Source organism: Mastigoproctus giganteus, chromosome 1, assembly GCF_048544385.1.
Source record: "Mastigoproctus giganteus isolate SK-2022 chromosome 1, ASM4854438v1, whole genome shotgun sequence".
Taxonomy (NCBI): Eukaryota; Metazoa; Arthropoda; class Arachnida; order Uropygi; family Thelyphonidae; genus Mastigoproctus; species Mastigoproctus giganteus.
This window is the reverse complement of record NC_143575.1, coordinates 210,727,065-210,751,190: the sequence shown is the minus strand read 5'-3', so window position 1 is coordinate 210,751,190 and position 24,126 is coordinate 210,727,065. Positions and strand designations below refer to the sequence as shown.

The window sequence follows — 24,126 nt, the reverse complement described above, 5'->3', positions numbered from 1 at the left end:
TTATTTTCAATAAAACAATTTTTATTAATGCTGCTAAAGATAACAAGAAAACATAAGCTCATGAAACTATTAGTCACTTCCATTCTCCAATTTATAAAAATTCATGCAAAAATTCAAACATACATGTATGCACATTATATGCTATCATATAAATAAATAAATCTATAAATAAAGTAAAATCTCATCAATACAAACTTCAAGGGATCTAATTTTAAGGTTTTAAAAAATGAAAACTTGACCATTTTCAATGGTATTTATTTAATTATTTATTATTATTAATTTAAGCTTTTTACTAACAATAATAATATTTTGTTTATATTTTCCTTTATTTATAACAGAAGCCATGAGAAAAAAAACAATATAATTTAAATAAAAATACAGGCAACCCCCAGATAACACGATACTTCTACAACAAGGTTTTATTCTAACACAATTAGAGAATTGCAGCAAACCTTGCATAACACAGTATTTTTGAGCTTTTGTATGGGGAAAACCCTGCTATTATGTGAGATGTAATTTTTCAACATTTCCATTCTTTTTGTGAATCTCCATTGTTGGCTTGCTAGTTGTTATGCAAAAAAAAAAAAAAAAAAAAAATTACTGTGAAATCCCTGTATTTTAAAATTCAAATATTTATTGTCTTACAAAAGGGGAAAAGGCATCATATGCAAAAAGTATAAATTTAAATGAAGCAACAATCTGGACCATAAAGAAAAATGAACAGAAAATTAGAAGTGCTGCTGCTGCTGCAGGATCTTTCATTTCCACAAATATGATAGCTCATCCCTGAGGGGCAATAATTGAGAAAATGGAAAAAGCACTCAGTATTTGGATTGACAATAGCAATAACAAAGAGATCTCATTTAGACAGCAATGAAATTAAACAAAATGCACTAAAAATTTAGAACCATTTAAAAGATAATGGAGAATCTTCTGTTAACACAGAGTTTGTTGCCAATAAAGGCTGGTTTAAGTGATTTAAAACCCGCTTCTCAATACAAAACATGAGAATTCAAGGGGAAAGTTCATCAGCTGATAATGAAGCTGCCAAGAAGTATGCAGAAGAATTTCAAAAAATTATTGAAGAGCACGGATGTGCAGTAACACATCAGGAGATTGCATGATAGAACCTATTCTGATTTATAGACCCCTATAAATGAAAAGTTGAGCCTACAAGTGAGTAAAGCTCATGGGGTTAATGGCATATATCCTATAATTTTAGTTTTAATTTTATAATTTTAAGGGAAGTGGCAGGTGAGTGCATAGAACCATTGAGGCTAATTATGAGAGCATTACTGGACTTGAGAGATTCCGTTATTTTTTTAATTTTTTTGTTAGTTGTTGGCACATCGGCTTCTGTGGCCATAATGCATCTCTCCCAAAGTTTTTGCATTTTACTCTGATCCAAGCCCAAGACAGGATTCAAACTCACAACCTTTGGGTTGTCACGCAGGCACTTTACCCACCTGACTAGCCCGGTCGGCAAGATTCCGTTGGATTGGAAATGTGCCAATGTATCTCCGATACATAACAGTGGCTCTAAGAGTGTAGCAGGAAATTACAAACTGGTATAACTTTAGTAGTAGGGAAAATCATGGAGGAAATGATTAAGGTTGGAATTCAGAATCACTTGGATAGAAATGGAATTCTGAAGAATACACAGCATGGGTTTGTATAGGGAAAATCATGTTTAACAAATGTGGTTAGCTATTTTGACAGGGTGAGCTGGATTTAGAGAATAATTTCAATATTGTTTATTTGGATTTCAGCAAAGCATTTGACTCAGCCCCACATGAGCGGTTACTTTATAACTTGGAACAAGTTGGAATCACAGACTAAATCCTTAGATGGACAGCAGGATAGTTTCAGGGCAGAAGGCAGAGGGTTGTGATAAATGGTTATTCCTCAGATTGGGTTAATATAAGTGGGGTTCCCCAAGATCAGTACTAGGAACACTGTTGTTTTCGATTTTCTTAAATGACACTGATGAAGTCATAGAGGACATAATGTCTAAATTTGCAGATGATGTAAAGATTGGCAGAGTAGTTAATGATCAATGCCAAGCAGAGCTTCTTCAGAGTGATCTAGACAGACTTTGAAGATGATCAGAAAAGTGGCAGCTATGCTTTAATCCAGTAAAGTGCAAGGACTTACATCTGGGGAATGGTAAACCCAAAATAACTTATACACTTGGTGGAGTTGAACTAAAGTCAGTAGTGGAAGAATGTGACGTGAGTTATGGTACGATCAGACATGAAATTCTCTGAACATTGTAGACATGTTGCAAGGAAGGCCCATTGTGTCCATTCGATGATTTATCAAACCTTTACTAGTAGAGATAAGGATGTCATAATCCCAATTATAAAAGGCTATTGTTATTATACTGTGTTCAAGTGTGGAGACCACGACTAAAAAAAGACTGAGCTTCTTGAAAGTGTCTAGAGATGGGTAACTCACCTGGTGAGATTGGCAAAAGGATATTCTCATGAGGAAAGACTTCGAATATGTGGGTTGCACATCTTGGAAACTAGGCACCTTAGGGGTGACCTGATTGAGATCTTTAAAGCTCTGAGAGGCAATAGTAAAATGAATGAGAATGAAATTTTCATAGTTATAAAGAAATCTAGAACTAGGGGTCGTAAATTCACATTACGGCGAGACATGTTTAGACTGGATTGCTGGAAGTTTTATTTTAGCCAGTGAGGAATAAATTACCTACACAAGTGGTAGAGGCTGACAGTGTGGCAAAATTCAAAGGTCAGCTCAAAATTCAAAGTTCAAGAGGAGGGAAATGCATAGGTTGTCTATTTCCTTTTTTCTTTTTTCTTATTATTATTTATTAATTATTAATTTTATTATTATTATAATTTTTATTTATTTATTTATTTTTGGCTGGTGTAGCATAAGCCTTAGGCTTTCTTGCACGATGTAGCCATTACTAATACTGATAATACTAATATCATATGAACCACTGAATATCAGAGTGGCTCATATGATATGGTGAATATGGAATATTGAAAAAATGTAAATACAGTAATACCCCGACTTACGCGAACTCGGAGTTACGCGGTTCTTGATTTTTTCGTTTGGCAACGCTGCCGCCCACTATCTTCAAGGTCGTTTTTCGTATGTTATCGATATACGGTGCGGCGGCGGAGAATGAGAGCGAAAGATGAACAAAATTCAACTTTGCTGCTTTTATGTTTTTTATATCAGTGAAGGGGAAACACATTTCACCATAATAACGTAAAAACCAACACAATTCCAGCTATCGGTATAATCGCAAATGCAATTAGATCGAGTTTACTACCAGTTTATAACAGATTTCACTAGCAGAAACGCAACTGGATTTTTATTGTTTTATGGTAGTAACCCCTAGAAATGTGAGGTGTTAATAGCGTATCTCTGCCTTTATGGTGTTGTTTATTCAGTTGCTACATGCGCGCAGCTTTGTTTATGCGTATCAAGTGTGCCTCCTCGTTTTGTAATTGTGCTTTATTCCCTAAAAATGAGTAAAATACTTAATTAAAAGGTGTGAAAAGGAAGCGTCCTGGTGAAGACACTGCAGATTCAGAGAGAAAAAGAAAAGCAATTATCGATAAACAGAGGCGGACTGGGTCAAAAATTCTTACCCGGGAAAATTTATAGTGGCCTCATACTATGGTTTATGGCCAAAATCACGCTGGCCCACCGGGGTTTCCCCGGTAAGGCTTATGGCCAGTCCGCCTCTGTCGATAGAGAAAAAATATGAAATTGTGAAACGCTTTGAGCGAAATGAAAGACCATGTGATATTGCACGTGCTACAGGCCTAAATGAAGCAACGGCGAAAAGCACATGACAATTGCAAACTTGACAGGTTGAAAATTGAAAAGGGCTCAATTGTAAAGGGCTTAAAAATTTTAGAAAACATAGACTCCAACGAAGAACGCGTTATAGCTACAAAGCAAGGAATAAAAAAATTATTAGCTTGCTACGAAGAAATTCTGCGTGAAAAAAAGAAGGCGCTGTGTCGTCAGACGAATTTGTTAGATTTTATGAAGCCATCGACATCGAAATAACTTTTTAACGTAAGTCATTTGTTTTTTTTAATACATATTTTGTATTAATATGTATAAAGAACTGCAACTTTATTAATATTTTTCTTCTAAACTAATGTTTTTGTTAGTCCTTGGTCCCAATTAAGCAAAATTTATATGTATTTATATGCAAAGTTGTACCCCGACTTACGCGAATTCGACTTACGCGATTTTCGTCGGACCCACCTATCGCGTAACTTCGGGGTATTACTGTATGTAACTATATTTACATTCTTTCAAATATTTTGTTTTCAATACCTCATCACGGAAAAATCAGGAAACATGATGAAATCTCTTAGTAGCTGTCACTGTTATAGTAAAAGATAAAATATCATAGAAAATTACTAAAATATAAACATTGAAAAAAATACAGAGCCCAGTCACAATATTATGACTACCCAATGCAGACATCACAAACGCCTAGTGAATCATACAGTGCACGTGTCAAGTTCACACACCGCAAGCATATAAGGCTTGATGTTTGGCATCCGTGAACACAGTAACAGCCTCTGTCATGGGCAAAGCACGTGACCTATCAGACTTGGAAAAAGGCATGATCATCGGCTATTGGGCCAAGGGTGCCAGCATTTCCAAAACAGCGGACTTTGTGAAATGCTCACCTGCTACAGTAGTGAAAGTACTGTAGCAGTACGATTGCAAAACGCACATATTCTGGATACTAGGTAGGTGGTCATAATAATGTGACTGGACCCTGTATGTTTTCACTATTAACTTACACTACCACCATATTTAAGGTTAATAAAAATGAATGAAGAAATAGACTATCTTAGATTTCACAAGAAATAAGAAAACAAATCAGAAATTACTGAAATTTTAATAGGAAAAAATATTTTTGAATAAAATATAAAGGAAAACATAACACAACTAAATTCTGTGTGGTGTCTTTTAAGACTATTCTTGTTCACGTAAGTTTAAAGATCCCATCTGCTGCATCCTCAGTTGGTGTGGCTGACAGGAAGAATAAATGACAGAGGTTCCATTTTTTTTTTTTTTTTTTTATTTGGTAGTTGTTGGGAGGTGCAATATGGCCACAGAAGCATCGGCTTCTGTGGCCATATTGCACCTCCCAAGGTTTTTTTTGCAGTACTTTGATCCAAGCCCAAGGCGGGAATCGAACCCGTGACCTTTGGGTTGCCTGGCAGGTACTTTACCCACTCGGCTAGCCCGGTCGGCCCAGAGGTTCCATCATATTCTCATTGTTCAACTTCGTGAATGGTTGTTTTTGTTGAAAATATGAATATCACACTATATTAATTTTCACATTTCTCAAAAATTTATAAACTTTTAAATAGCTTTTAAATTCAAAATTTGAAAATCCATAAACCTTCTTGAAGAGCATTTCAAAATGACAACGTAATCTGAGCAAGAGGAAGAATCCCATTAGCATTGAGCTTGCTCAATCAATTCAAGGCCTAATAACACCCCAATTAGATCATCTCGCAGGTGCCTAGTCTCCAGATGCTGCAATTTGCAGAACTTAAGCCTTTCTTGCTAACACCAACCTGTTCTTCCACTCACCAATCTCATTGCCCTTCTCTGTACTCCTTACAGCAACTCTACATCTTTCCTAAAATGAGGACTCCAGACCCTGTACAAAGTACTCAAGTTGTGGCTTGACCACTGCCTTCTACAAGGGGAACAATCACCCCCTTATCCCTGCTAGCAAACTTCCTGTACATCACTGACAAGACACCATGAGCTACACTTGCAGCCTTTTTGCACGGTTCAGAAAACTTCATATCTGACTGCACAATTTACCCCCAGATCCTTTTCATTCTCCACTATCCCGAGTATAGTACAGTTCATACTGTACTCTGGGAATACTTCTACCTATATACAGTACTTTACATACATTTGTCAATGTTAAACTTTAGTTGCCATCCCTCAGCCCATTTGCTCAACTTTTCCAGATCCTGTTGCAGTAGTGTACTATCATTACTGCCATAAACAACCCTGCCAACCTTTGTATCGTCTGTAAACTTACACATGAACCCTGATATACCTTCATCAATATCACTGCTAAATACCGAAAACAAACAACAATGGGCACAACACCGAACCCTGGGGCGCTCCACTAATAACATTAGTCCATGAAGAGCAGTGTCCACTGTTAACCAACTTCTGTCTTTTCCCACTCAACCATTGTTTTATCCATTGTAGCAACCTGCCCTTAATGCCATGCTGCTCCAATTTGTACAGCAGTCTTCCACGTGCCATGATATCAAAAGGTTTCCTAAATTCCAAGTTCACAGATGCATATCAAAATTATTCTTTGCATTAATTCCTTTGTAACTACATCATAGTATCTAATAAAAGTTTTCAGTCAAGACTTTCCCTTAACAAACCCATGCTGTTTCTGAACTATAACTGTAGTCTTGTCTAGATGATCCTGCATCACTTGCTTAACCAGTGACTCCATTATTTTCCCCAGAACAGAAGTCAAACTAACAGATCTGTAATTACTCGTGTCACCCTTTGATCCCCATTTGGAAATTGGGGACACATTTGCACATGTCCAGTCCATGGAGACCTCCCCAGAGTCCAAGGAAGCTTTCATAATTATGGCTGAGGGTTTGCTTACTTCCTTTGTTGTCTCCTTTAATATAACTGGATAGATCCCATCCACATAGGTGCTTTCCTTATGTTTAACTTCAACAATTTCTCCTCCACTTTGCTCTCAGATATTACAAAATCGTGTAGCGTTAGAATTTGATAAACTTCTGGCATTCTTCTCCTTGAATAACTCCTCATGTGTGAATGTAGATGCAAAATACTCATTCAGTTTAATAGCTACCTGAGTGTAATCATCAATAGCCACCAAACCATCTATGTTAAGTGGACCAATCTGATTCATCCCTTTCCTTCTAGCATTTACATAATTAAAGAACTCTTCGCTATTTTTCTTTGCATCCTTTGCCAAAGATTTTTCATAATCTGCGTTTGCTTGCCTAATCTCCTTTGTGACTTGATTACAAACTGGCTTATATCTGCCATACTCTGTTGCCTGATAATTTATATGCATCCCATGCATTTTTCTTTTCTGCCACGAGCCGCATTAATTCATCTGATATCCATTTAGGCCTAAACAATGAACAATATTTTTTAATCAGTATGAAAAGCGTAATAGCTTCCACGATTAATTCCTTGAATGCTTTACACTTAGAATTTGCTGTTGATAACATCATCAGTTGATCCCACTGTACAGAATTTAAAAACTCTCTGAGACCACTGGTAGTCACCTTTACAAAAGCAAAAAGCCTTCCCCTTATCCCTGATGGTAGTTACATTTTTAAGTAAATCCCACATCAGTACACTGCGATCACTGCCACCTAGTGGTTCCTTTGTTTACAGATATCAGAATCACTGCCGATAATCAGATCAAGGGTATTACTCCCTCTGGTTGCCTCTCGGACATGTTGCTGAAGAAAACAGTCATCCAATAAATCCACAAAAGTCTTGCTAGTGTGCGAGTGACCAATCCACAAGTTCCAGCAAATATCTGAGAAGTTAAAATCCCCAATTATAACACAAACTGATTTACGGGCTCACTCTATTCCTCTACACAACTGCTCATTATACTCATCAGATTCATTAGGCCTAAAACACACACCTATTCACATTTTCCCTTTCCCATTGATTATGTCACCCCACACTGACTCAACATTGCATTGTCCACCAATGTCAATTGGATGCACTTGCCTAGGTTTTATGTGTTTCTTAACTAACAGCATAACCCCTCCTCCCTTCCTGTCCTGTCTATTGCATCTTTTAGGGGTTGTGAAACTATCATACTGTCAAGTCTGCCATCATAGTGTGGGAGGTAACTGGTTTGGTATGGTTGTTATAGATCAGGGGTGGCCAACTTAATTTATGATGCGATCTCCTTTTTTCCTTCAAATTGTGCCGCATTCTACCATCTCAAAAATTTCATTGCACAAGGTTAAAAAGTTAATCACCACATATTTAAAAATGTTGTTTATAAATTTTAAAATTCAATACAATTCAGAACTCTTATTTTAAATTCACACGTATTTAAATTTTTCATTTATGTGAAGTTTGTGTCTTCGTGTCATCTGCCAAGTTATCAAAATCGGCGATATACTGTGATAAGGCCAACCATAAAGAATCTTCTGTATGGAAGTCTGTAAGAGCATAGCGATTCTTTGTCTTTGTTTGTTTCAAATACGAAAAGGCCGATTCACATAGATAAGTGGAACCAAAACAAGAATTTAAAAGTTACTGCATTTATTTACATTTGGATACTTTTCTCGGCAAACATTTCCAAAACTCTTTTTCTGATGACCTGGCTTTTAGGAAGATATCGTTTTGCAATATAATAATTTCATTTTCAAGTAATATTTTCTCCATGTGAAAAATCACAGCGATTTTTTCTGCAATTTGTTTCGTATCTAAGTCGACATTAAACAGATAAGAAATATATTGAACAATTTCTTCAATTGTTTTAAAATCACTGAATCTGGTTTCAAAATTGTCCACAATATTCTCAATTTCAGAAACATATTTCTCACTATTAAATTCAAAAACAGGATATTTTTGCAAATGATCTTGCATATTTGCAAAATGGTTGAATTTTTTTTTCTTTGAGATCCTTAGCCATTGCCAAAAATTAATATTTATATTCGGAAATACTACTAATCATGTCACCCACATTTTTATTTTTTCCTTGTAATTCCAAATTCAGATCTTAATTTACTGGTAAAATCTGCCAAAAAAGCCAGATCACACAACCACTCCACATCTTGTAGCTGCTGATAATCAACAATTTTTTTTATTTAGTTCAGCAAAATTTCGAAATCTCTGTAGAAACTTACTCCGACTCAGCCGCCTCATCTGTGTGTACTTTCAGATCTGGTTCTTTTTCATCGAGTTGCATTTTGAAAAGTCTCCTTTGAAGAGATTGTCCTCTGATGGAATTCACGATTTTGAAAGGAATGTTCACAACACTTTTAGTATTTAATCTTTTGCTGGCTAACACTTGTTGGTGGACGATACAGTGGTAACTCAATGCTTTAGCTCCATCTGTTGTTACTGATATGAGCTTAAATAGTGGTAATTTAATTTTTTCAATAAAATGTTTGAATGAGTTAAAGATATCAAGAGACCTCTTAATTCTTTCTTTTAAAGAAACCATACTGAGAATTCTTCTCTAGTGGCAGAATCAATGAAAACCATATGAATAAAAACGAGCAAATGACTTGTATCACTGACATCTGTAGATGTCAGTTAGCAATATCAGCACACAGTTGTTCGCCCACATTTTTACTAGTGTTTTCGATGCGTCGCATCAGTATTTCGAGATAATTGCACATCTTGAAGGGCACTTTTAATTTCATTTTTGTTCTTAAAAAATGCATCTTTGATGAATTAACCATCAGAAAATGATTTGCATTTTTTTGCAAGAAGATGACTCACTTTAAATGATGCTACAGTTACTGCTTTAGATTATAAATTAGGTGTCATGAGAAATTTTATTGCGCGAATAATCTGGATTTAAGCTCTTCTAATTTACTTTTTCTAAGGTCACTATTTGGCGGAAAATCCGACTGGTATTTACCATGAAGTGCATTGAAGTGCCTTTCTAAATTTCCTTTTTTTGGGTATAGCCATGGAAGCATTGCAAATCAAACAGGAACATTTTTCTTTCACCATTACAAAAAAGTATTCTAGTTCCCACTCTTGATGAAAATAATACGTTTTACTCTTTTTCGTAGTATTCATTTTAAATCAAAAGGTATTAAATTAACATAAGTACTGTCCAGTTATTAAATCAGCAAAAGCAATGCTTACTAATTAAAACACTTTAAGTTACGCGAGCGGGAAAAATATTCTGTCTGAACAGCTAACGTAGGATAATTGATGAAGAGGATTCCCAAATGAGGAAGTTGTTTCTAAAATAACCAGACAAGCACACCACTGTTTATTGCTCTCCTTATAAGAATCAGTTTTGAATGCCTTTGTGCTATTTCTCTAAAGCTATTTCTGGAGGTCATGACCATAAAACAATAAAAACAATTTGTACTTTCCGGTGTATTGGGCTTTTCTGTTAGTGCAATCTAATTATAAACAGGTAGTAAACTCGATCTTATTGCATTTGCAATAATACCTACAGCTGGAATTCTGTGGGATTTTACTTTATTATGGTGAAATGTGTTTCTCCTTCAATGAAATCTTCAATCATGCAAAAAAATAAATAAATAAATTTTCGAAATCTGATCTTCATTTCTGTTTTTGAAGCTTTGAAAAAAAAAAAAATAATAATAATAAAAATAAATAAAATAACGTGCAGGTAGCGGAAACCCATTGCACAATATAAAATTTTGGTAGTATACCTGACCACACAAATCGAGGAATGGTTGTATATTTCAAAATTCGTCGTGATCGACCGAAATTAAAGCCGCGATCGACACATTGGCCACCCCTGTTATAGATCACGTTGAGGCTTTTCAGCAATCTGAAGAAGGCTCCTAGAATTTATTGTTTTGCTACTTACTTTTAACCAGATGACTATCAAAACTTTCAGGTTTATTATTATTCTAAGGTGTAGAAAAAACTGCTCAGACTGTATTCTACAAACAAACTTTTCCTTGTGCTGAGCTGATTCCACGTTCTCTATTTTAATAATTTTTTGTTCACAGATACTTACAATATTAAAACAACATTGCCAAACTCGAGGTTATCTCAAACTATTCCTTAGTGGTAACTAAAATAACATATAAAGTAGTTTACTAAACTTGAAAAGTTGCAAAATTGCCACTGCAAAATAATTTCGGTAATACATAGATGCAATTTCCTCAAGAAATCAGAGGAACTACCATTTTCACAATGTAAACAATGTACCACTGACTTACACCACTCTTTCTGAACAGTTTCTAATTTTCATTCAGAGTGATAATAATATGTTGCTCCTAGTGGTCATCATGTGCAGAACTAATGACTTAATTCACTCACAAAATAAAAGGAAATAAGGTTAAGGAACATGTACATGGATGTTGTACTTTGATGACTTACACCCATTCTCATTGACTCATACTGGCCGGGCATTTCTAGACTGAACTTTTCTACATCTGAACGTCTCAGTCAGATGTAAATAGAGTTCACAGAAGACTCATTACACAGAAGTCCAAACAGTTTACTTACCCACACTTGAAACACCAACTCTCCACCACCAACTTTAAACTGAGATTGGAATAGCAGAGAAAATTTCTCATCCATTACAGACTAAAAAGAGAGAAAAAAAAATAATAAATAATAAGCATTCATAATTTCACAAAAAACAAATACCTCAAAACACAATCACAGCCATAATTCCTCATATTTAGTATAACTCTAAAGAAATTAAAACTTTGTGTAATTAATGCCTCTGTTATATATTACAGATTAAAAAACATTGCTAAATATTATCTGAACTCTACATGATTAGTACAACAAAAAACAGTGATTTCCCCTTTCACCACCAGCTTTAATGATTATAGGTGGTGAAATACATAAAAAAAGCATGAAACCAATCAATGAAGCCATGAAACCAATTTATGAAAAGTATTGTAAACTGATATTATTGTTAATCAAATATTTGAAATACATGTTAAAGGTTTAATCCCTTCCAAGGCTATTGGAACTTGTACTTTTTCACAGAAAAACTATACTTTATAATACAGTACAGTACAAGTACTTCAGCATTTTGTATTAGTTTACTTAAATATACATGTAAGTAAACTAATAGAATAAACTAACAAAAAATTCTCACCTTTAGCTAAAAAGTTTATTACGTAAGGGAGTTGATGGAGAAGTTAAGGTTAGAGAAACAACTTTTGGAAGAATAGACTTAATAACATAATAACATTTGGAATTCAGGAGTGGTTGATGCTGATTTTACATCTGTTTCTAATTTCAATATGTGCCTAACTTTAGATGGGGCCTAGAAGACTGAGAAAGGTTTTGGGGACACCATCCCAAATGTGGGAGCATTATTTGTAGAGTGAGTGAGTAGTTGCTGAGAAGAAAAGTAATGCTGAGAGCAAAAAGAAAATACAGTTTTTAAGAATGCAGAAGAAATTATATTTGTAATGGCCATATGCCAGAAGAGATTAGAAGTTAGGGTAATTCCTAGTAGAGTTAATGTGACCTTGTCTAAAAATCAGTCATTGAGGATGAGCATGGAGCAGTTGACTTTTTCTTGTGAGAAATAAAATAGGCCTAAGTTTTAGAAGAGTAAAGTTTTCTTTGCTCCATTATCTGGAGATAAGGACTTGATAGGGGATATTCACTGGGCTTCTTTTTTCTTTTTCTTTTTTTTTTTTTTTTTTTGTTACCATCAATTGCAGTCAATATGGACACGGGGAAAACTGGATATCCAATTGAGGAGAGGGGAAAAAAAAGGTTGTTAATTCATAAGATGGAAGCCTGTTTAGAGGACTTTTATCCCAAACAATCAAATATCTTGAAATATCAAGAACTGCTTGAATTTTGCCAAACTTGTATACTGAATATATACAAAGATGAGTAATATAAACCAATATATCACCAGTTGATTGACAGTGATGGAATCCTTAAGGCTAACCATTGATCAGGCAGACGTTTTGAGATAGGTTAAGATTTAGCAATTCATGGATTTCTCCAATACCTTGAAAGAGTAGAAGTAACTATAACTGGGTGACAATAGGATGAGAGAAATCTGTTACTCTTTTTAGGGACTGGTTATAAGTAAATATCCAAGCAGAAGGAAAAACACCAGTGGGATAAGAAAGTGTAAAAAATGTGACACAGAACAGGAGCAAGCCTAGAAGCACAGGTTTTGAGAACAACTGAAGAAATTCACCGAGGACTTGGAGCTTTCTTGACATCAAAATGGTTCTGAACTCTTCTAACTCCATTCTGTCAGAAAACCTAGGGAGTATCGAGTGGACTGCACTGTGTACGGTACAAGATGGTTTACCAAGCCTGTCGATACAAGAGATAAAAGAAAAGTAGGATACTAGTAAATCAGCTTTAATATTTAACTGAGGATGCAACAGAACAATTCAATTTTAACAGAGGCTGGAGTACTGCTGATGGTTGTTTTGCTTTCCAAAAAACTTGAAGAAAATGTTCTGTTCCTGTTAGATCACTGCCCAGCTCATCCTTTAGCTGATGTCCTAAAATTGAAAGTTGGCAAGATCAGTCACATTTCCACCAAGGAACACAACTGCACTAGTTCAGCCCAGGGATCAGAGATTATTCAAGCCTTCAACTTCAAGGCCTACTATCCGGGTGAGCTACTTGCTGGTGTTTTGAATTCAGAAATTCAAGTTCCAGAATTTCTGAAAACATTAACATTGAAAGACATTGCATACAATATTGGATTAACGTGGGAGAAAGTATACCCAGTGGCAACTGAAAATGGATGGCAAAAAAAAGGTATTGGAAAAGACAAGATCATTAATAGTAACCTTGAATTAGCAGCATTTTCAGAACCAGAAGCAAAGGCTGATTGTAATGTACTTAATGGTAGTATTTTAGTATTTGATGGCAGTCTTGAAGCAAATGACATGGCTGCTTGGATTTAGGTGGATGTGAAAGCTGCAGTTACACATTATCTAAGCAAGGAAGAAATCACATCCTCTGTGAGCAGTGGGAAGACAATTGACAAACACAAGGCCAGGGACATAGGGAGTGACTCAGAAGATAATGTAGATGGGTTGTGTAAGGAAAAAGCATCTGAAATGAACAAAGTACTGAAAAAAATGCAATGATCAGTTCCAGCAAATTAAATTATGACTATTTTAGAACAGATGGTTTTTTTTTTTTTTTTGTGAAAACCTCAAAAACGAGAGGTATTAGAACCTATAGTATTTAGTGTTTGGGTTGGAGATTGAGAAGACAAAAGAAGATATTTGTTGACATTAGACTTGAACTTCTGTAGACTGTAATTTTCAGGAAATACGTATGAAGGAGGTTGTTCCAGAAAAACGGCAGTTGAATGAATAAACGAGGAAGATGAAAAGTTGATTCTGTGGGTTTGAAGTTGGACAGTAAATGGATGTTGGCAGCACGTGTTTGGACTGTTTTGAAAGAGAGAGCGGGAATTATAGAAGCCAATTCAGAAGAACAGTGCCCATGGAAGTATCTGTAGAAAAGGTATGCAGCAGAAACAGTACGTTTATGAGACAGAGTTGTTGTTGTTATTTGGTTTTTAGGAGCATTAGCAACTAAGGCCATATTGCTCCAGGAATATGCGGTGGTCATTCCCTGACCTTTCCGCATTCGGTGGTGACGGGTTCGAACCCCAGTCTAATCAAGAAGCGTGTGCTACGCACTGCTGCTCCTTCCCACCTGGCTACGGAGGCGTCCATGAGACAGAGAGTGGAGAGACTGTTAGAGAGGAGTCATTAATTAACCTAACTGCCCTCTTTTGAATGGAATCTAGAAGCCTGAGAGAGGTTTTGGGGGCACCACTCCAGATGTGGGAACAATATTTTATGGTAGGGCGGTATTGCGATTTGTACAGAGTAAACAGCTATTTGGAAGAAAAGTAACGCCGAGAGCAAAAAGAGAAAACCAAGTTTTTTAGATGCAGAGGAAGCAATATTTGTAATGTGCTTGTGCAAAAAAAAGAGGTTAGAAGTCAGGGTAATCCCCAAAAGAGATTTTGCCTAGAAATCAGTGTCACCAAAGATAAGCATAGGAGCAGAAAAATCCTTTTTGTGAGATATAAGACAAGACTGAGTTTTAGAAGGATTGAAATCAACTAAGTTGACTTTGTCCCACTGTAGAATTACCTGGAGATAGGCATTTAATTGGTAGCGGATATTCGAGAAGTTGAAGCTGAATGAACAGGGCAAGGTTTTTCAAAATGGAAAGTGGAATGCAATCTGCTATCATCGGCAAAACTATGGATAAGATTTCCAGTCAATGGAAGACGGTCATTAATATACAAGAGGAAAATAGTGGGGTAAAGAACTGAACCTTGGGGGACACCGGCATTAGTGGAGAAGTTAGAAGACAGAGAGCCATCTACAATCACCCTCAGTGAACGATCAGAGAGAAAACTGGATAACCAATTACAAAAAACAGTTGGCAAACCATAAGATGGAAGCTTGTTTAGAAGACCTTTATGCCAAACATGATTGAAAGCCTTTGAGATGCCAAGAGCAACTGCTTGTATTTCACCAAACTTTTCCATTGAATTTGTCCATAAATGGGTAACATAAGCCAGAATATCACCAGTGGATCTACACTGACGGAATCCAAACTGGCGATGATCAGACGGAAGGTTTCTAGGTAGTTTAAGAGTTGGCGGTTAATTGATTTCTCTCTATTACTTTAGAAAGAGTAGAAGTAATTGCAATGGGACGATAACTGGATGGGAGGGACTTGTCACCCTTTTTAGGAACTGGCTGGATATGAGCAAATTTCCAAGCAGAAGGAAAAACACCTTTGGAATAAGAAAGTGTAAGTCCATAACAGCATTGTGTATTATAATAATGTAAAGGGAATGATATAACCTTTAATAGTTTATGTCATTTAGTCTGTATAATCATAAAAAACATTAATAAATAAAATATTTATTTACTAATGTTTTAAAGTAAAGTGTTGTTTATGTTTAAAAAACTGGGAGAAAAAATAGTAAAATTTTTTCCACTATAACATGTTTTGTTTATAAGGCAGATATTAAACTTGTCACCTGACAATCACGTTATATCAAGGTTGCATGGTATTTATTTATCAATCACCACAACTCTCATTATAGGGAAGATTATGATCTAAAAATGAGTGGATAAAAAATAAACCAGACCAAATGTTACTGTTTAATATGGCATGACTACAGTACACTCTGCTGAGAGGTATCTGTCATGGAACAGTACAAACAGCAAACACTCCTGTGGATGCCTTAAGTGTGGTCTACCATTTTGCAATGAAAAAAAGAAAAACTGATGTTCAAAAATGATGACATTCCTGTACATTTTGGACTTACCCAGGCTTTTCCGAAGTGTGCGCTGTGACACCTTAGATTTTTGTAGTGTATTCCAAAGGGTGGTGATGTATTTTTACCGATCAGCATTCTTTTGATATAATTAATTGATTAAAATATAATTATTGAGCAGTACATTCAAAATTTACATTTCTTCCCACACTGCATGCTAGAGCCAGCAAGCTCTGGACACTTCTTATCTTTGCAAGCTAATAGCTGATAAAGAAAAATTTGGGTGGCCATGTTAAAGCTTGTGCTTAATCTTGAACATCTTTCCTCTCCCTCTCTTACTTTTTATTTTTAACCCAAAACAAAAGAAGATGCATAACATTGCATTTATCAATGACAAAAATACAGGTAACCTATGGTTAGCATGCCTTCCTTCAATTATTCCTTCTCTATTAATGACTTAATGGAGAAGGAAGATTAAACATGGGAAAAAAAAAAAAAAAAAAATCTGAATAAGTAAAGCATTTAGCGTACAAACTCAATTCAACATTCATTTGGAAGAAAATAAAAAAGGTTGGCCAGGATAATATGAAAGAAGTTTGTAAACTTCTTGCCTAGACCTTCCTGAACAATAAAAATCCATGTATTAGAAGTGGTTCTTTTGGAGGGCTATCCAATTAGTTTGTGCTATCCTAGCTAAATTCCTGAAAGGTGCTTTCCACACATTTTTGATGCTAACACACTATGTAAATGATAAAAATAATTTGAACCATACCAGAATTCTGTATTTAGGTTGAAACAGCATTCTTCATGCATTAAGAATCTGCAGATAAACAAATGACTAGGTGGGATTTAACTTAGATTAAAGATGTAACTACCATCATGGGGAAAGGGAAAGGTTTTTGCTTTTGTAAAGGTGACTACAGTGGTCTCAGAGATTTTTTTAAAATTCTATGCAGTGGGACTAACTGATGACATTACCAACAGCAAACTCTACGTGGGAAGCATTCAAGGAATTAATCTTGGAAGCTACTGGGTTTTTTATACCAACTAAGAAATACTGTTCAAGATTTAGGCCTAATGAAACTTGTGGAAGAGAAAAAAAATGCATGGGAGGCATATAAATTATCAGGAAACACAGATGCCTATAATAGATATAAAATAGTCTATAATCACAAAGGACGTTACACAATAAAAGGCAGATTGCGAAAAATCTTTGGCAAAGGATGCAAAGAACAGCAGTAAAGACTTTTCACTAATGTAAACTCTAGAAGGAAGGGAATGAAACAGATTGGTCCACTTGACATCAACAGTTCGATTGTTGAACCTGCTGAGGTAGCTGACAAAAACTGAATGAGTATTTTGCATCTACATTCACACATGAGGAAGTCTGAGGGAAGAGGCCAGAAGCTTATCAAACTCTGGTAGAGGGCTAAATGATTTTGTAATGACTGAGAGCAAAGTAGAAGAAAAATTGTTGAAATTGAACTTAGGAAAGGCATCTGTGGTGGATGGGATCTATCCATCCACCCCGGGATGGATGGATAGATTCCATCCATTATATCAAAGGAAGCAGCAAAAGAAGTAAGCAAACCCTTAGCCATAATTATGAAAGCTTCCTTGGAGTCAGGGGAGATCCCCATGGACTAGAGATGTGCAAATGTGTCCCGAATTCATAAAGGGGAATCAAAAGGTGACATGAGTAATTACAGATCTGTTAGTTTAACTTCTGTTCCAGGGAAAATAATGGAGTCAGTAATTAAAGAAGAAATGTAGCATCATTTACACAAGACTGCAGTTATAGTTCAGAAACAGCATGGGTTTGTTAAGGGGAAGTCTTGTCTAACCAATTTGACTGGATACTATGATGTGGTCACAAAGGAACTGGATGCAAAAAATAATTTTGATATTATATACTTGAATTTCAGAAAAGCGTTTGATACTGTTGCACATGGAAGATTGCTGCACAAATTGGAGCAGTATGGCATTAAGGACAAGTTCCTACAATGGATAAAAGGATGGTTGAGTGGGAGAAGACAGAGAGTGGTAATCAAAGGGTACTGCTCTATGTGGACTAATGTTATTAGTGGAGTCCCCCAGGGTTTGGTGCTGGGCCCATTGTTGTTTTCTGTATTTAATAATGATACTGATCAGTCTTAATGTCCACGTTTGCAGATGATAGGGTTGTTAATCACATTAATGACAGTATGCTACTGAAACAGCACCTAGAGAAATTGAGCAGATGGGCTGAGAGGTGGCAGCTGAAGTTTAAAATTGACAAATGTAAAATACTGCATGTGACTAGAAGTAACCCAAAAGAAACATATCAACTGTGTGGTACTACACTTAGGGTGCTAGAAAATGAAAAGATCTGGGAGTAATTGTGCAGTCAGCTATGAAGTTTTCTGAGCAGTGCAGACAGGCTGCTAGAGCAGGTCATCGGATATTGACAGAGACACCATGTTCTTTTACTTGGTCACTTCCAGAAAAAACAACCAAAACCCATTTCCAGGTTTGAAATTACCTTGTCCTGTCCACATGACTTCGGTTGTTCCTAAAATGTCAATTTTATACCTATACATTTCATTGATGACCATATCCATCTTGCCTTCTTTTTTAAACTTTTTACATTCCATGTGGCCACATTTATCCTCTTCTTTCTTAAATTTAATTTTGCAGGGCACACAGTGGCATCCAGGATCTGGTTAACAGCAGTTTTTGGAGTTGTTTTTGTTGTGGTCTCTTTGGCATCAGATAATGTGGTGGTATGCCATTGCTTACCACATGGCCGATTTTGAAAGGGGCTGGCTTTAATCATAGGAAGAGTCATTGTGCATCTCACGAGATGCTCGGGAAGAGAAAGTTGACTACAGCAGAGCCCTGCTTATTACAGCTGGCTCTCGCCTGGTTTCCAGAGGTGGTTATTTATATATATTCCCCCCCCCAGTATATTCACACAATTAATTGTCAATGAATTTATTCATAAGGTGACACTAATTTCATACGTTTTTAAATATTCTCTCCTATATTTCAAATTTTAAATTCCTTTCATATAGCATTAAACCGCTGCATAATCTTCCGTATTCTTCTAATGCACTAACCGTTAAAGTTTTATTTTAGTCTTACAACCTAAATATTTACCACTTAGACATAAAATATATGTCTAGTGAATCCTCTTTATCTCTTCTTCCTTACGGTAAGATGTATTTTCAGTTTTTTATGCTTTTCAAACCACCAAATTTTAATAAACTGAGAGCACATTTAAATACAGCCACTACACGCAGCGCCACTGTAGTCTTGATATAATAAGTCTTTTGTGGATTTAATGGATGACTGTTTTCTACAGCAACAAGGTAGAGAGGCAACAAGAGGGCATAATATTCATGATCTTATTGTCAGCAGTGATTATTTGTGCATTAAGAATCTGCAGATAAAAGAACCGCTAGGTGGCAGTGATCACAGCATATTATGTGAAGTAGAGTTAACTTAAAGATGTAACTACCTTCAAAGGTAAAGAAAGGGAACCCAGACAGATTTTAAATTCTATAGTGGGACCAAATGATGATGTTCCATTAGTAAATTCTAAATGAAAAGCATTCAAGGAAATAATCATAGAAGCTACTAAGATTTTCATACCAATTAAGAAATATTGTTTAAGGCTTAGACCTAAATGGATATCAGATGAACTAATGAGATTTGTTGCAGAGAAGAAAGATGCATGGGATGTATATAAACTATCAGGTGATACAGAAGACTATAGTAGATATAAACTATTCTGCAATCAAGTCACAAAGGATGTTAGACAAGCTAAGGCAGATTAAGAGAAAACTTTAGCAAAGTAAAATAGCAGAGATTTATTATGTAAACACTTTTTTGGCATGTTATTAAGGCACATAAAACTGGGAATCAAAACAATATTTAGCCTTTATAGACGCGTTTAGTTTAACCACATTTTTTTTTTTTACATAGTTCGTCTTACAAGTCATTAAGTTAGCACCAGATTTTTGGTGAGAGGACATAAACAAAGTATATAGGCGAGCCTTTGTATTTCCTGAAAACTCATTTTTCATTTTGATTTCTACAGATTGATTTTGATTTTTGATTACATTTTGATTTTATATTCTACAGATATTTTCCGTTTTTTAATTAACTTCTTTATATAGGTCCCTACATATAAGTACAAAATGAAGTGAAATCGACCCAGAGGATTTCAACAGAGAAAAGCAAAGAAAGCAAGAGAAGAAGTTATCCAAGCAATGTCTGGATCATCGCTGAAGTATGCTACAGCTTCAACATCTATTGCAATAGGTATTCAGCACGACAAATCAGAAGAGCAAGTACAAGAGTAATCTTCTCAAGAGGATCTAACAGAGAAAGTTATTCATTCACTAGTGGAGAAGAATCTAGAAGATTCTTATTCATTCACTAGTAGAGAAGAAGCTAATAAAAATACACAAGCAGAGAAAAGATTCTGAAAAGGAAGGGGAAATAAACATATTTTTAAAGTATTCCAATGTTGCTTTTTGGCCTATTCTGGTACCAGATAGCTTGAGAATTTATTTTATTAAGAAAGTCAGCGAATATTTTCAAAATAAGGACAGACCTTTTGACACTGCTGAAAGAGCAGGAGAATAAATTAAAGGGAAATGTCAACAGCTAACAACTTCCTGGTTTTATAACACTGCCAAATGAAGAAAAAATTTTAAGAACATGGATGGTTTACTTACCATCATCAGGAAATTTTGTTTTTGCTGCAAACTATTCTCAATGGAGAATAAAGAAATCAAAACATCCAACTTTATCACGGGATTTAAAACTTGGCGGAAATTAAACCCAAAGGTTTCTGACCGTGAAAATAGTGAACAGCATCTTTTGTGCTTGGAGAAGTGGAAAACCTTAAGTGCATGGCTGAAGTTTCAACAAAACTATTGACCACATTCATCAGATAGTACTGGATAAAGAAAGAAAGAAATGGAGAGATGTTTTTCATTGGCTTTTAGATGTAATCTTATGTGGCTCTTCGTAATCTTCCTTTTTATGTACATGATGAATCCACATTTTCTACAAATAAAGGAAATTTTAGAGAAATGGTAGAGTTGTTATCAAATTATTACTCTGGAAAGAATATATTTTAAGAATTGCAGGTTCATCTGATAGGAAAGAACCTTCATATTTATCGCCAGAGATTCAAAATGAGTTTATAACATTTTAGGAAATTATGTGAGAGAAAAAATAGTAGCCAGTAATATAAAATGGGCTAAATATTTTGGAATTGTATTTGACAGTACACCAGACGTATCCCACACTGACCAAATGTGTGAATTAATTAGATATGTTCACATTGTGGGTGACAAGTTTGAAGTGGAGTAATGTTTAGGATTCTTCCCCATTGTTGGAAAGACTGCTGCTAAACTCGCAAAAGAAATTTTGAACAATTTAGAAGAGGATGGACTGGATATAAATCTGTGCTGTGATCAAGGCTATGACAATATAGCAACCATGGCAGGAATTCGTGGCGGGACCAATCTAAACTCAAGGAAATTAATCCCAAAGCATTGTTTATGCCCTGTGCAAACCACTTGTTAAAGTTATGTGGAGTGCATTCATTTGCAAGCATTTCATCATGCATAACCTTCTTTGGAACCTTGGAAAACCTTTATTCTTTCTTTTCAGTCTCTCCATGGCATTGGGAAATAATGAAAAAACATACAGGAATGTCAATCAAAAGACTTGCACAGACAAGGTGGAGAGAACATTATGAATCTGTAAATATTGTCAAAATGAATTTTGAAAAATTAATTTCCACTCTACAAACATTGGGCAAACCTTAAGAAAATACAGATACCATAGGTATCCGCTGAAATTTTATTATCATCCATATGTGATTTTTCTTTTCTAAGTTATCTTTTTTTTTCTGGCACAAAATTCTTTCAACATTTGCCATTATTCAACCACATAATTTGGTTGTTAGTGAAGAAAGAAGAATATTTCAAAGATGACAAAAATTTTCAATAAATTTTGTCATGGATAAATTGGCTGAATAAGACTTACAAGCTGCAAAAATAACTGTTGAGGAAGCAAAACAGTGGACAACTTTGCAATTTGAAGGGTTTATTATAAAGTGGAATTTTTAAGAATCTCTACCAAATTTATTGTTATGTTTAAGGTTCTTTTTAATGGTACGTGTACTATAGAGCTTCTTGCAAAAGAAGCTTTTCCAAATTAAAATTAACTAAAAATTATTTCTGCTCATCAATGGGTCAGACTAGATTATCAAATCCAGCTATATCATCTATTGAAAATGAATATGCCAGTAAAATTAATTTTGATGAGGTTATGGATAAATTTGCTGAAATGAAGACAGGAAAATGGAAACTATAAATCTCTTCTGTTATTGATTTTCACATTTTATCTCTTTTTCTCTCTTTGTTATTATATTAAATACAGGTAACCCTTGTATAACACGGTTATTAGGTTCCTGGAAAATGTTGTGTTGTGCAAACCATGTTATACGGGACTAATAAAAAGTACAAAAAGGGAGGTTGCATTCCAAAAGCTAACAAAACCAACAAAAATATAACATTACTAGATTTCGTGTACCCTCTGCTTTCTAAAAAATCAGTAATCTGCATTTGTTTGCTTTTACTTGATAAATCTTTGTGAATTTCATCATATGGAACTAAGCATTTTTGAAGCTCCCATTGGAATTTGAGCTCCTTTCTTTCAAGAATCTGTGTTCAAAAAATAAGATTCTCATTGCTCGACTAACTTTATGCCTTCCCCTATGCTTTAAAGTGTAAAATTTGGAAGTTTAGAATTTTCAACTGCGATACCATCATCTGAACTGATTTTACCTCCGATGCCATTTGCACCAAATTTGCTAAGCCAGCTTCTTTTTCTACCAGTAATTCTTGAGTCTTCAGTAATCATATCTTTTTTTATTTTTTTTGGAGCATCGACGACTAAGGCCATGTTAATCTGTGTCTATAAAGTGAGTGTGTCCTCAGTTATGCTGTGTTGTGTCTGTCCCCACGCAACACAGTGGCAACCCCCAAAGCAGAATGCGCTGGTCCCACAGGAACTAGTAGTTGTAGGTGACTCTATTGTCAGGGAAACAAGGAACATGCTTTGTAAAAAGGATAGGTGGAACAGGACCAGGCTATGTCTGCCAGGGACAAAGGTTGATGATGTTGTAGAGCGGATATCATCTTTTAAGGGCACAAAAGGTGATATAGTTGTACACGTTGGCACTAATGATATTAAGAGTAGGAGACCAGCAGAATTACTTAATAAGTACAGGTCACTGTTAAAAAAAAAAAAGCCGTGAATTAGGATTGAATTTGAAAGTGTCTGCAATTCTGCCCAGGCACATTATGAGGGAGTATTTGATGAGAGCCTTGTTGATCAATTCGGCCCTGGAAAGATTGTGCAAGGCTAAAGGGGTAGAATTTTTTTCAGCCTGGTCTGTACTTGTTAACAGAAGGGACTGCTTCTACAGGGATGGGATACATTTAATAGAAAGGGTGCAAGAATATTTGTTGATGCTATCGAGGCAGTGTTAGGTGGGTCGGAAAACTGCTAGCTGGGGGGGGGATACAAGGACTAATAGGTTAACAGTAGCCACTGGCAGAGGTGAAAGTGATTCTTGCATTGCTTCTATTGGAATGAGCAGAAGCCTGGAAAACATGATGCAGGATATTTCAGAGACTGCTGGGAGTCATTGCAGTACAAGTAAACACATGGGTTGTGTTAGGGTAGCTAAGAAAAAGAACAGGCGCATGTATACTTGCGTGTACACCAATGCTAGGAGTTTGGTAAATAAATTTGATGAATTTGAGGTATTGCTCAAAGCATCAAAGGCGGATATTGTTGGGATATCAGAGACGGGGTGTTACACAGATATAAGGAAAGCAGAACTGGAATTTGGGGAGTACAATGTCTACAGAAAGGATAGACAGGATAGGAAGGGAAGAGGGGGATATGCTATTAGTTAAGAAACACATAAAATCCAAGGAAGTGAACCAAGTCGACATCGCTGGACAGTGCAGTTTCGAGTCAGTTTCGTATGACATAAGCACTGGGAGATCAGAATTGAGAATAGGAGTGTGCTA

At 35.6% G+C, this 24,126-nt stretch overlaps 1 protein-coding gene across 1 annotated transcript in view; it reads right to left on the bottom strand.

Moving 5' to 3' along the window:
- Stat92E (Signal transducer and transcription activator Stat92E) overlaps nt 1–24,126 on the bottom strand; it is a 478,242-nt gene that overhangs the window by 207,515 nt on the left and 246,601 nt on the right. Inside the window, exon 14 of the mRNA XM_090375942.1 lies at nt 11,257–11,337. Within this exon, the coding sequence (XP_090232068.1) occupies nt 11,257–11,337 (81 nt within the window). The remainder of the gene's footprint in view (nt 1–11,256; nt 11,338–24,126) is intronic.